This window comes from Echinops telfairi, unplaced genomic scaffold, assembly GCF_000313985.2.
Source record: "Echinops telfairi isolate 266 unplaced genomic scaffold, ASM31398v2 ScPeMD7_7473;HRSCAF=8511, whole genome shotgun sequence".
NCBI classification, from domain to species: Eukaryota; Metazoa; Chordata; class Mammalia; order Afrosoricida; family Tenrecidae; genus Echinops; species Echinops telfairi.
Window position 1 is genome coordinate 11196432 of NW_022111377.1, and position 12852 is coordinate 11209283.

A 12852-nucleotide genomic window follows, 5' to 3' on the forward strand; every position below is an offset into this window, starting at 1 on the left:
AAAAAATCAAATCCATTAACATCTAGTTCAAGGTTCGGTAAACTTTTGACATGAAAGAGCCAATCCTGTCCCTCACAATCATTTGGAAAGTATTTAAGAGCCATCAATTTATTTTCATAAACAAATGAGATCATCATGATCTGAATGCTATCCATTAAATTTTTTTCCATTTTACTTCACAGCCACAGGTAAGTCCTGCAAGAGTACCAGACGGTTCAAGAGATGTAGTGTGCTGACCCTTGACCTAGTTGTTTCTGACCTCTGATGGGCCCTGAACTACCGAGTAGAACTACCCCGTAATGTGGACTGCCATATCTTTCTTCGTTCCGTGGGGCAGACGGTGGGTTCAAGGTGCTGACCTTTCGGTTTCACAGCATGGCACTGGACACTGGGCTGTATGTGATGTAATCCTGTTTCTGACACTGGTCACTGCTAGTGCTAATCGCACACATTGCCACTTGCGGAATGGATGTTGTCATCAGGATGACATTGAGGATGAGACTGGGCAAAGAGATAGTCATCAACCAGAGGTTCTACCCTTCTCCTGCGGAAGGACAAGTGGGTCACAGAAAGCCCAAGCAGCCATGCTCCTGACCCCGGGAGGGTGCAGCTACGGTTCTCCAGGAATAAAGTTGGTGCCCACATCTGCTAGGGCAGAACATGGCTGTGGACAACACTTCTCAGCCTCAGGACATTGAGCATTGCCCACATTCCAAATTTCTTATACATATGCAGGGTGAGGAAAGAAGTAAATTGTCCTAAGACAGGACGAGTTAGACAAGTCCAAAAACAGTATTTCTGGCTAAGAGAAAAAAAGTGGAAGTAACCTACTTGGGGGTTACTTCAATGTTGAATTGGTCTTCAAATTGCAGCTGTAAGAGCTTTCCAGGAGGAGCAAATAAGATCCAAATGCAATCAGCGTGCTGGGGATAGTTGTCCGGGTAGTTGGGGGAGCTCACATAGCCAGCAGCATCAGCGTCGTGGACATAAATATTGCCCCCACAAGCTGTCAGGAAGCACAGTAAAATCAGTCTACACTCTGCTGAAGGACAGTCAACTGACAATATGGGTTTTTTTTAAATGTCAATTTATCTACATTTCCAACCTCCATTTCTTTTCATCTGGAACTGCGCCTATTTTCTTAAGTGAATGACCCCGAATTTTCATTTCATTTCGTAGAGTCACCAGGTATATCACGCTTTACTTGGCCAAGTAATGTGCCAAGTTTTCACTCTTTTTAAAAATTAATTGATCCCCCCAACCCCACTTTTCTTTAAAGACAACAAAATAATTATGGTACAACATACAGGTCTTGTGTGAGGCACTCACACACACTTGGGTAAATATGCTTATATCCTAGTGGGCACAAGTTCCCAATGGACTGCTCAGTTCAATAGAAAGACACAGAGTCTTCTGATCTTTAACTGTTTAAAAAAAGTAAGCAAATTCCTGTACCTCTGTGGGCATTTGTTTAATATCTTCTTGTAGAATGTAGACACATTTGAAGAATAAGAAGAATAAATTGTCCCAATGGCATGGGACAATTGGATGATTGTTTTTTTTGCAAGAAGATAGATGAGATTTACTACTTCCTTTCTACAAGCTACCTAAAAATACTTTCCTTTTATTAATAAACATTCATTGGCAGCTCCAGCAAATCAATCATGCAAAAGTGAACTGCATGCCTGCCATGCCAATGTAATTATCCTGTCCAATAATTTAGCCTCACAGAAGAGGCACAGCGCTTACAAATAGATATTTAGTGTACCTGGATTACCAGTAAATGTTGACACTGAAATATAAACCGATAAAATTTAACATCTAGTCATTTATTTTCCCCTTTGATTCATTTTAAATTTATTCTAATTTTTAATATTTTATGCTTTATTTTCCAGTGAGGTTTTATTGGTTTTGTTATTGTTGTTTTTTTTAAATGTTTTCCTGTATATGAAATCCACTATAGGAAAATATATAGAAACAGTACCTAGATTAATAATTCCTTTAAAGGATGATAAGGGAAGTTGGGGTAAAATGGGAATCAAATAATGATGAATACAAGAATGAAGAAAATATTCTAAAATTGATTGTGGTGGCAATTGTACAACTCTTCTTGATGTGGTTGAACTATTGAATAGTATGATATGTAATTTATATACCAATAAAATTCTAAAACGAAAAGGTAAACTAAGACTGAGATGCTCAAGGGGAAAAACAAGAAATAACAAACTAAAAATACACAAAAGTTCTGTGAGGTGAACATAGCCTAGCCACCAGACAAGAGGCTCGGATGGCCTGACCCTGCCTCAGTCCCAGGTGGAGTCCTACCCACCAATGGCGCAGCAGCAGTGCTCAGCATGGAGCCCGGGCAGCAGGAGAAACACATGTCCCATAAGTAGTGGTGCTGGTATTTAAGAAGCTCCGCTTTGAAAGCTCCTTTCAAGGGCAAGGGCAGGGTGTGCTGTGAAGTGCCAGACATACACTCCCTAGAGTCTGAGAACCTATTGTTGAGTCAGTTGGGGGAGAGTTCTCTTTTCTTTCGTCTGTTGCCCAACGTAGAAAGGCTGCGGGCACTTTTAAGTTCTCAGAGTTTGTATGTCTGCAAAATGGTTTCATACAGAGAAAAATGTACTTTGAACTTAAACCAGCAGTATCCCATGAAATCCTAAAACCAAATAAGAGCTTAGCTTAACTCAATTAAATACATGTCTAACTGAAGTGTGATGTCCTTGGAAGAACTCACTATATGGAATGAAAGTGGCAACAGTAACTCAAGAGATTATAGAGGAATATTAGGGGACAGTGTGCAGGTAATGAGGGAGGGACAACTCAGACAGGGAGGATGAGAATGGCTGCCTTACTGGAAGAAAGTTTACCGTACAGATGGATGGATTGGTATAGGTTTTGCTGTGTATATACTCAAAACAGTAACAAACTTGAATTAAAAAATGTACTTTAAGACATATTCAAGAATCTGGAGTCCTACAATCATGCTGAAATCCATAATAATACTGATTTTTTTACAAACAAGCCAAGGTTTATTCTTTGTGTAGCTCTCTCCTGGTAGGTCTCAATTTTCTTGAAATTATGACTATTTGCTTATTTACTTAATTGAACATTATACAAAAATAAATGTCATGTGAATTAAATCATTACAGTAGAATAAGATATAATTTTAATCAAATGTAATTAAGTAAAGGTAATCAAGTAAAGATCACTGCACTAACATATAATTTAATGGGTAATAATAAAATCAGATGATAACGTGTTCTTTTAAAAGGAAGCATACACATTATTGCAAAACAAGGCAATTACCATTTTTACACTGTTTCTGTAACTGGATGTAGCTTATAATTACACATTTTATCATGAAAAAGTCTAAGTAATTTCAAGGAATCATAAAGCCCTGTTCCTTTCATAATCATGGAGAATCTCACGTTGGTCACTCACTACAGATGTGGTCTGGGAAAAGGTCTACGTATCATTTTACTTATTGGTAACAGAAGTAATGATCCTCCCATTAAAAAGAGCCATGCGACAAATGTACAAATGTGCCTGAAACAACGGATGGAGGGATGGATTGTGGTAAGAGTTGGACAAGCCCCCAATAAAATGATTTTTTTAAAGCCATGATGAAATACTGACTGAAGTATCAAAACTTTACTGGGTAGTGAGCTTATTAGCATTCTTATTTTTACTGCAGAAAGGGAAAAATTACATAACTTTTCTCAAATCTATACCTTTCTAAGAAAAGAACAGACTTCAATCTGAATAAAAGTACTTACCTAAACTCTTTGCTTCATATTTGATCTTAAATCCTTGCCCGCCATGACTATGATCAGAAATAAACTGAACAAACATTTCATTGTCAGAGGTGAATATAGTAGAGAAAGGACGACTACCACAAAAACGACCATTTCCTCCGTGGGGTCCCAAGGGTGGAGAATAAATATCAGGTCCATTTTTCAGCTGCAAAGACAAATCAGAGTTGCATAATTTACTTCATCCTGTGGAAAAGTGGAACGCAATGTTTCTTATCAATTTGTGTCTCAGGAAAGAAAAATGTCCTTTTCTTTTCTGGCTGAAGTGTGCAGAGAAAGCAATTAGATCAACAACCTACCACTAAATAATCCCCCTGGTTGCAAGAAGCATCTTCGTTTGCAATCTGGAATGGCTGTTCAAAGTGGACCGCGATGGTCAGACCACTTTGGACCAGGACATGCCACGAGCAGTTGAGGCTGGGAGGGTAGGCTTCAGGATACATGGGTGACGCAATAATCCCTCTGTCGGCATGCAAATAGCCCCCACAACCTTCACAGGAAGAAACACAGAGAGGGCATCACAACAGATGCAATATTCATTCTTGCTGTTTTTTTGAGAATTTTCAACACATGAGCAACAGAAATTTGGCTTGATCTACATTTAACCTCTTCCCTGGGGGATGGACAACAGAAAAGTGGGTGAAGGGAGACGTTGGACAGTGTAAGATATGACAAATAATAATTTATAAATTATCAAGGGTTCATGAGGGGGCAGGAATGAGGAGCTGATACCAAGGGCTCAAGCAGAAAGCAAATGTTTTGAGAATGATGATGGTAACACATGTTCAAATGTGCTTGACACAATGGATGTATGGATTGTGAAAAGAGATGCATGAGCCCCCAATAAAATGATTAACATTTTTTTGAATTGAAATTAACTAGGACAAAATACAGGGCATCCTTAGTGCAGTAACTTCTACTGAGTACCCCCTAACCTCCTGTCAGATCTGTAACTATAGAAGTAAGCAATGGAAACCAATTCCTTACTTTCACGAGGCTCACCATATACATGGGGAAATAGGCTCTCATCATAAATATATAATATGTTTAAGTTCTCTAGAGAAAAATGAATGGCGGTCTATGTGGAGTAGGGTACCGTATTGTTTGGTGAAGTTATGGAAGGTCACACTAATGTCAGAGAAACACCTGAGCAAAGGCATGAATGAAATAAAAGATCAAGTCACAGGACTCTGTGGGAGAAGAGTACTCTGGGCCAGAGAACAATGCAAAGACTGAGTATTTGAGGTTGGCAGGTAGGTAGAGTGGAGGGGCCAGAATGGGTGGTTGGAAAGGAAAAGTAGCAGGACATCCTTTGACAGGATTTCTTCTGGGTAAGAAAAAGAAGACATTAGCAGGTTTGGAGCAGCAGAACCACATAAGTTTTCTATGATTTCTCTGTCTGCAATGCTTAGCCTAGAAGAGCTAGGACATAGTATAGCAGAAGGAAGGTCTCCACTAAGGAGGTAATGGTTACCCAAGTCTAAGCATAGACTACAGATGATTGGACTAGAAGGACAGAAAAAGTGGTTTGACTCTAGAAAAAATTTAAGAGTAGGACCATGGAGAATTGTTGATGGTTAGGATGTGAGAAAAAGAAAAATCAAGGATGGTACTCAGTTTGTTTTTGTGCTTAAAATTTAGAATGTACTTTCTACGTACCAAGAGTGTGTAAGGAACAGTTTTGGGAGGAGGGGTAGAAAAAATGGAATCAAGAATTCTGTTTTTCACATGGTTTCATTTTATCTTTCTGATATGGAGCTGTTACACACACACACACACAATGACCTTCCCTAGGTCAGGCAGATGATTAACAACTTAACTGCTAACCAAGAGGTTACAGGTTGGTTGCACCCAGAAGTGTTCACATGGAAAGGCCTAGAGATTTACTTTCAAAAAATCACCCAGGAAAGAGGAAAGTTCAAGGAAATAGAGAAAAAAACTGGGAGGAAAAGGACATTTATAGAGGTCTAAATACAGGCGTGTATATATGTAAATACATTTATATACAATGACAGGGGAATAGAGCTATGTACATATATTTATTTATAAAGTATTATGATATGGATGGACATTGAGCCTCCACTCAATTACTCCCTCAAAACAAGAACAATTAGTTCTACTAACATGCCACTCTGTGATGTTCACCTTCCCTAACACAATTGCTGAAGACAAAATGGGTGCATAAGCAAAGGTGGTGAAGAAAGCTGATGGACCCCAGCTATCAAAAGATATAGTGTTTGGGGTCTTAAAGGCTTGAAGATAAACAAGTGGCATCTAGCTGAGAAGCAACAAAGCCCACATGGAAGAAGCACACCATCCTGTGTGATCATGAGGTGTCGATGGGATCAGGTATCAGGCATCAAAGACCCAAAACAAAAAAGCATATCAATGGAAATGAGGGGGAGGGCAGAGTGGAACCCAAAGTCCATCTATAGACAATTGGACACCCCTGTCAGAACAGCCACAAGGAAGAGAAGAGCCAGTCAGGGTGCAGTATAGCACTGATGAAACACCCAATCTTCCTCTAGTTCTTGAATGCTTTCCCCCGCTCCCTACTACCATGATCCCAATTCTAGCTTACAAATCTGCCTAGACCAGGACATGTACACTGGCACAGACAAGAGCCTGCAACACAGGGAATCCAGAACAGATAAACCCCTGAAGACCAACAAAGGGAGCAGCTGTACTAGGAGGGTAAGGTGGTGGGGGGAGGGGGGAGAATAAGGGGGAACCGATCAAAATGATCAACTTATGGTCCCCATCCCAGGGAGATGGACAGCAGAAAAGTGGGTGGAATGAGACAGCAGTCGGTATAAGACATGGGGGGGGGGGAAGACGTGAGAAAGGAAGAAGAATTTATCGATTATCAAGGGGGCATGGGGGAGGGAGGGGGGAAATGAAGAGCTGGTGTCAGGGGCTCATGCAGAAAGAAAATGTTTCGGAAAAGATGATGATAACATACATACATATGTGCTTGACAAAATGGATATATGTATGGATTGTGACAAGAGCTGTAATAGCCCCCAATAAAACAAAATTTAAATCTTAAAAAATGCACCCACTGAAAACCCAACGGAGCATAGTTCTACTGTGACCCATGGTGTCCCCATGAGCGGAACCAGCTCCAAGCTACTGGTGCTGGTCAAGTACGCATGCACAACAGCTAATGTGAGCGACTGGAGGTGGGGAGCAGAAAGCAGAGAAAGCAGGGATTCATTGCTGCCTGACAGGGATTTAACAAAGAATGGGTGAGTGCCAGGGTTCACACACGAGTTAAATCACAGCAGGGAAAATGTTCTTAGATCGGTTTAATTCAAAGCCCATTCTCTCAATCAGTACTGCAGACTGTCTCTCTTGACTGTGAGCAGAATCATTTACTTTCACCTGCACCCTACTTCAAAAGGCCTACATAAGTGAGGAGGATATATTGAATTATTTTCTAATGTTTAGACTGAGAATCTACCTACACATTTTATTTTTCGGTAAAACACCTGAGAGTGTTTAGACATTTCATGGACTACTTCTTTTAACATTCACCTATCGGGGGTATAAAGTTATTACCTTTTGTCACATTTTGAACATCTCAATCACACTCGGTATTACAATAGTTCAAGATACTGGGCACAGTCTCTGAGTTAACGCGTTCATATTTCAAGTGTCACAAAGTCTTCCTTCCGAACACTAAAATGGATAGTTTTCACCAAGGGTTTATGAAGATCTCTACTCTGTTGTGTTGACTACTTGTTCCTCAGAGGGAAGAGAACTTAAGTTGCCATTCCCTTGATGAGTTGTCTTCTAGATCCAGCCCTCTGAGAGGTAGAAACTTTTTCTTAAAAAGTAGATCTTATTGGCGACTTCCCTAACCTAGCTCGTTTGGTTATGGAATCTGCCCGGGAGTTCTTCCCTGTCTTAATAAAGCCTTTTCTTTACTTCTCAAAAAAAAAAAAAGGGTGTCTACAAGAAGCCCATCTCCTTAGGGAGGAAGATCCCCCTACCACAGAGACATGAAGGCAATAGAACCCTAGTGCCATTCGTTCTGAATATGGATTCAGGACACGGCTCCTGGACTTAGCCACCCAGAGACCCGTGTCTTCTGATTTATGACTGTGTCCTGTCATGGAAAAACGCGCATAGTACATTAGGGAGAGAGAAAGATTGAAGAAGGGGAGGGGGCCTTATCTGAAAATATTACTCTTGTGAAAGGATGCATTGAAGCCGGCCCCGGTGAGCGTGGCGTCGGAGGTGAATCGCAGCAGCATGTACTCTCCGGTAGACCTGATGGGACCTGGGATTTTTTTGCCACACAGAACTGCTAGCTCCTGGGCCTCGCTACTGTCTCCTGCGAACAAAGAATAGAAATGTCAGCATGAGCATATGGGGTCTGCAGGATCTACTCCACGGTCAGTGGCTCACGTATTTCCCACAGAACAGCCACCATTCCTAGGAGATGTGATTCTCAGAGAAAAGGAAGCCCCAGGGTTACATCATCCTGTTCACAGCTTGTAAGGGCGCCGCATGCCTTTCTTTTCCTTGACTCTTTGATTAAGCCTTCTTTGACAGTTCCTACTACTTTTCTGAAAAAACCTTCCTGGCCAGTTCTTCCTGGCATCCAGCTCGGAACCAGAGTTCACGGAATTAGGAAGTGGTAGAAGACCCAGGCTTTTATGAGTGTTAAGTGGCGCCTCCGCCTTAATGTTCTCTGATTGGTGAAGGTCAAGTATCCAAGAGAAACACAGGTCCATTATTAACATTATGAAGCCATTTACTGAGAGGTGGAAACTCGTACCCTTTCTTCAGTGATGAAGGCTCTCTTTTTTCTTGTGTTCATGTTATTTTTTGTGTTGCAGATAAAAGAACACACACATTCCCATGTGTTCACGTGCCCGTATATGTGGAGAAGCAGAAAAGAAACCACTCAGGCCCCTGTCAACAGGTGTGCCCTTCTCGGAGCAGTGAACCTGCTGGGACACCACAGAGGGCTGTTTTGCTTGTCTCGGAGTTGTTCCCATCAGCCCACTTGTCCGGGCCCAAACCAGAGCGGAGCTAAAGGAAATTAGAACAACTGTGGAACTCCTCACTGGGAAAATGCAAGAGTGTTTTCCCCTAAGGCAGAGAATTAACAGAATATCAAACCTATAAAAATCAGACATAGAAAATGAGGAAATTCGCCTTTTTACAAAAGCAACAAAATGAACATTTTAAAACACAGACTCCTACTCAGAACTCACTATGACCTGCTGTAGAAAACAAATGATTTTCTATTTCAGTAATCATAAATGGAATGGCACAGTTGTAAATACAGACACTTTAAATGACCTCTGGAAACTTTTGTCTTTTTTGCCACTCAAATCTTTATCTGAAGGGATAGCTATATAACATAACAGTATATAATAGTTGCAGATATATATAAACCATTAAATTTTGCAATTAGGAAATAGAGTTATTTTTATTCATTGAATTTGTTATGAATTTACTTGTATCTTCAAAAAATAGATGTGTTGTGAATCCTAACTTCTATGCCTGAGGTTTTAATCCCATTTGGAAGGAGCTGTCTTTGTCATATTAATGAGGCCAGTTAGTGCAAGGTGTCTTGCGTCTAGAGCTTTTTTGAGATATTAAAAATAACAAGAACTCACTACCATCCAGTTGCTGCTGACTCATAATGGCCCTACAGGACAGAGTAGAACGGCCCCTGCGACTTTCCAAGACTGTAACTCTTTGTGCAAATCAATAGTTCTTTACTCCACAAGTGAATCTATCCTATGTCAGTGCGCCTGGAAAAGGTCTGCTGAGTTTTAATTCTCTTCTAAACATTACCCAAGACTGTCCGACCAAACAGCAGTTCTTACCGGAAACAGTACTTATTTGTTGATAGGGTCACTATGAATCAGAACTGACTCGATGGCGGTGAGCTCGGTTTTTGTGTTGGTTGATTAGCTAACCGATGAATTAGTAGATAACCCAGCATAGTAAGTAACCCAGTAAATAAGATTATTGGTTCCTTCTGAATCACCAATTGAATATTGGGTACTTCTACAACCTTCGAGAATATAAAATATAGATCATAACAGAAATAAAGAGAAGGGGAAGTCAAAGAACTGTAAAAACTAAGGCTAGAAGATACTTAAATGATTAGCTCGCTAATCTAAATTTATTTAGCAATGTGGAAAATGAGGCCCCAAGATTATTAACAGCTCATGAATAGCCCTCGTGGCATAGTGGGCTATGTGCGGACCATGAGGTCAGCAGTTCAAAGCCACTGGTCACTCTGAGGGAGAAAGATGAGGCTTTCTACAGTAATGAGTTACAGTCTTGGAAACTCAGAGAGGGCAGTTCTACTCTGTCCTATAGGGTCACTGTGAGTCAGCATCGATCATCACCATGGCAGAGAGAGAGAGAGAGAGAGAGGAGAGCAGTTACTGATAATTTCTATGTGTCAAAGACCACTGTAAGCCTTGAAAGAATAACGCCAGATGCCCACATATTCGGCAGGAAAATTATTGATACAAGATCCTAAGAAGAACGTATTTCAGACCAAGGACTGGATATAGGATCATAGATTTTCTTCCTTCTCTCCTGGCTCCCTCCCACTTACCTCCTTTCATTCAGCTCTTTCTGGGCCCAGTGCAGTTACATGAAACTTAAGTTTGGGGGGCTGGGAAGGAGTGGATCTTTGATAAGTAAAATGAATTGGAGCCTGGCCTGGAAAAGAGGGATTCCGTTCTGAAACATGATACCTCTGCAAAATGAATAGGCCCATACTATTCCTCTTTTCTTACTGCTGAGCAGCACGCTGAAAGTGTGGGAATAACAAGAGATGGAGAAGCACCCGTTAATTCTACCTGTTTGCTATGGATAAAATTATGCCCCTCAAAAATATGTGTTATAAATCCTCAGCTCTAGGACAGTGGTTCTAATCTCATTTGGGAAAGAGGCAGGGTTACTGTAGGATGCATCCTGAGTACATCACTTTTGAGATCTAAGAGATTAAACAAACCTGCAAAATAGAGAGATTGCAGTAAATGACTGGAAATGAATACATTGCAATTATAAAAGTGTTTCCGACGTGTATCTAAGATACAAGCATACCATAGCCCTATAAACTGGGTAAGCCCCAAACCAAATTCATTGGAATCAGGTCATTCTGACCCCTAGACACACTATAGGACAGAACAGAACTGCTCTTGTGGGTCTCCTAGTCTGTAAATCTTTGTGGGAGTAGAAAGCCTCATCTTTCTCTTGCGCAGAGGCTAGCGGTTTTGACCTGTTGAGCTTTTTTGGTTAATAGCCCAACATATAACCCACTACGGCTATCAGACTATCAGATGCTACTGATGGGAAGATAATGCTTGCCTGGGTGATCTTGTCCTAGACAACCTAATGCTTTCTTTACATTCTTGAGAACATCTGGAAAATTCTGTTCCCAACCAATAGAGACCATAAACTTGTTTTAAGTATTCAATCCAACTCAACGTGTGTCTGTTTTTGTTCTTTAAATGAATTGTGGACTGCTACTCACCATCGTTTACTACAAGTTTATCGTAGTAGCATGATTCATGTGATTCAATGTCCATGGAGAGGATGTTGAGTTCCACAGTAGAGTCAGGAGCGTGGATAAGCCACGCGCAGTCAGCCCGGTCACTGTATTTTTCAGGCCAGCCTGGGGAGAACAGAAAGGCAGGCGCATCTCCTGTCCTCAGAAACCCACCACAAGCACCTGCGAAATGAAAAACACCTTTGACATAACTCTGCTGAAAAAGGAATCAGAACTTCTGTGCTTTCCAGGGACAACCCCATCCTAAGAAACCAGCACTTGAAACGAAACAACTGTTCCTGAAGGACGACCACATTAAACCCACAGATTCAGACAGCAGTGATTTTCATATTTTATTTGCTTGTGTAAGAAAAATATCAGAGCCTAATTTTCACCATGATGTTGCCACATGACCCATTTATTCTTGAGTGCCTATCAATGGATTTTAATTGTGTAGGAGGTAAAGAATACTGAAGGTTCTGTGGACTGCTAAACCTGGCCAATACAGACATTAATTGAAGGGTGAAGAGATAAATGGCTCAGTGAGTCTCACCTTTCTAGTTCTTGGGTCTCTTGCTTTGTGATGGTCAGACTAGGGTGCAGCTGCCTTAGCCAGTTCCCTGCTTCAGCTGACAAGGCTCACTTCCTGCAAGACATCCCCGAGGAGAAGTCGGATAGACCTACCCCGATGCAGCCCTGGGGCTGCAGCAGCCATGTGGAGACCCCTACCAGTCCTGAGATGCTTCCATGTTCACTGACTTGGCTTTCCTCCTGCAGACGGCATCATTGCGTGTGTTTTGTGAGATGGAGGAGGGCTTTGTGGATTGGTGTCGGACACATGGGTTAATGGGTCAATGATGGATGTATAGGCTTGGGCAGTGCTGGGTTGGGATGTTTTCTTGATGCACACTTAACCTTTATATAAAACTCTCTCTTATACATGAGTTTCTGTGGATGTGTTTCTCTAAAGTACCCAGATTAACATAAGAACAAACATCTGTCTTAGAAGAAATGCAGTCAGAATTCTCCTTAGCATCAAGGATAGTGAGCCTTGGTCTCTGGTACTTTGGACATTTTATCAGGAGACCAGTCCCTGGAAAAGGACATCATGCTTGGTAAAGTAGAAAGTCAGCCAAAAAAGCAGCTACTGACAATGTGGATTGACACAATGGCTTCAACAACGGGCTCAAACATAAGAACAATTGGGAGGATGGCGCAGGCCTGGGCCTTTGTTTCCTTGTGTTCTACAGAGGATCTCTAACAACTACCGTTATGTAGAAAGTTAACGTACTCATTTACACTGTTAGGGAAGAACTACATTCACAGTTATTACATAACTTAATTCTCATTGTTCAGCATAGGGACTTGTCCTTTATTTATATTGAGGCAATTCTATACAAAATTTCAGTTTGGTAAACTGAAATCCACACATAAGGGCTTATGATGGTTACAGCTATTTTAAAATTCAAGCATGGTTTTATTTTTCAATGACTGTAAAAA

General features: G+C 41.0%; 1 protein-coding gene across 1 annotated transcript in view; it reads right to left on the reverse strand.

Moving 5' to 3' along the window:
• The window catches only part of CUBN (cubilin), a 303548-nt gene that overhangs the window by 105300 nt on the left and 185396 nt on the right, over nucleotides 1-12852 (reverse strand). Inside the window, exons 39-43 of the mRNA XM_004716015.2 lie at nucleotides 11338-11535; nucleotides 8011-8157; nucleotides 4118-4308; nucleotides 3783-3966; nucleotides 832-1006 (exon numbers count right to left, since the gene is read on the reverse strand). Coding sequence (XP_004716072.1) covers nucleotides 832-1006; nucleotides 3783-3966; nucleotides 4118-4308; nucleotides 8011-8157; nucleotides 11338-11535 — 895 coding nt within the window. The remainder of the gene's footprint in view (nucleotides 1-831; nucleotides 1007-3782; nucleotides 3967-4117; nucleotides 4309-8010; nucleotides 8158-11337; nucleotides 11536-12852) is intronic.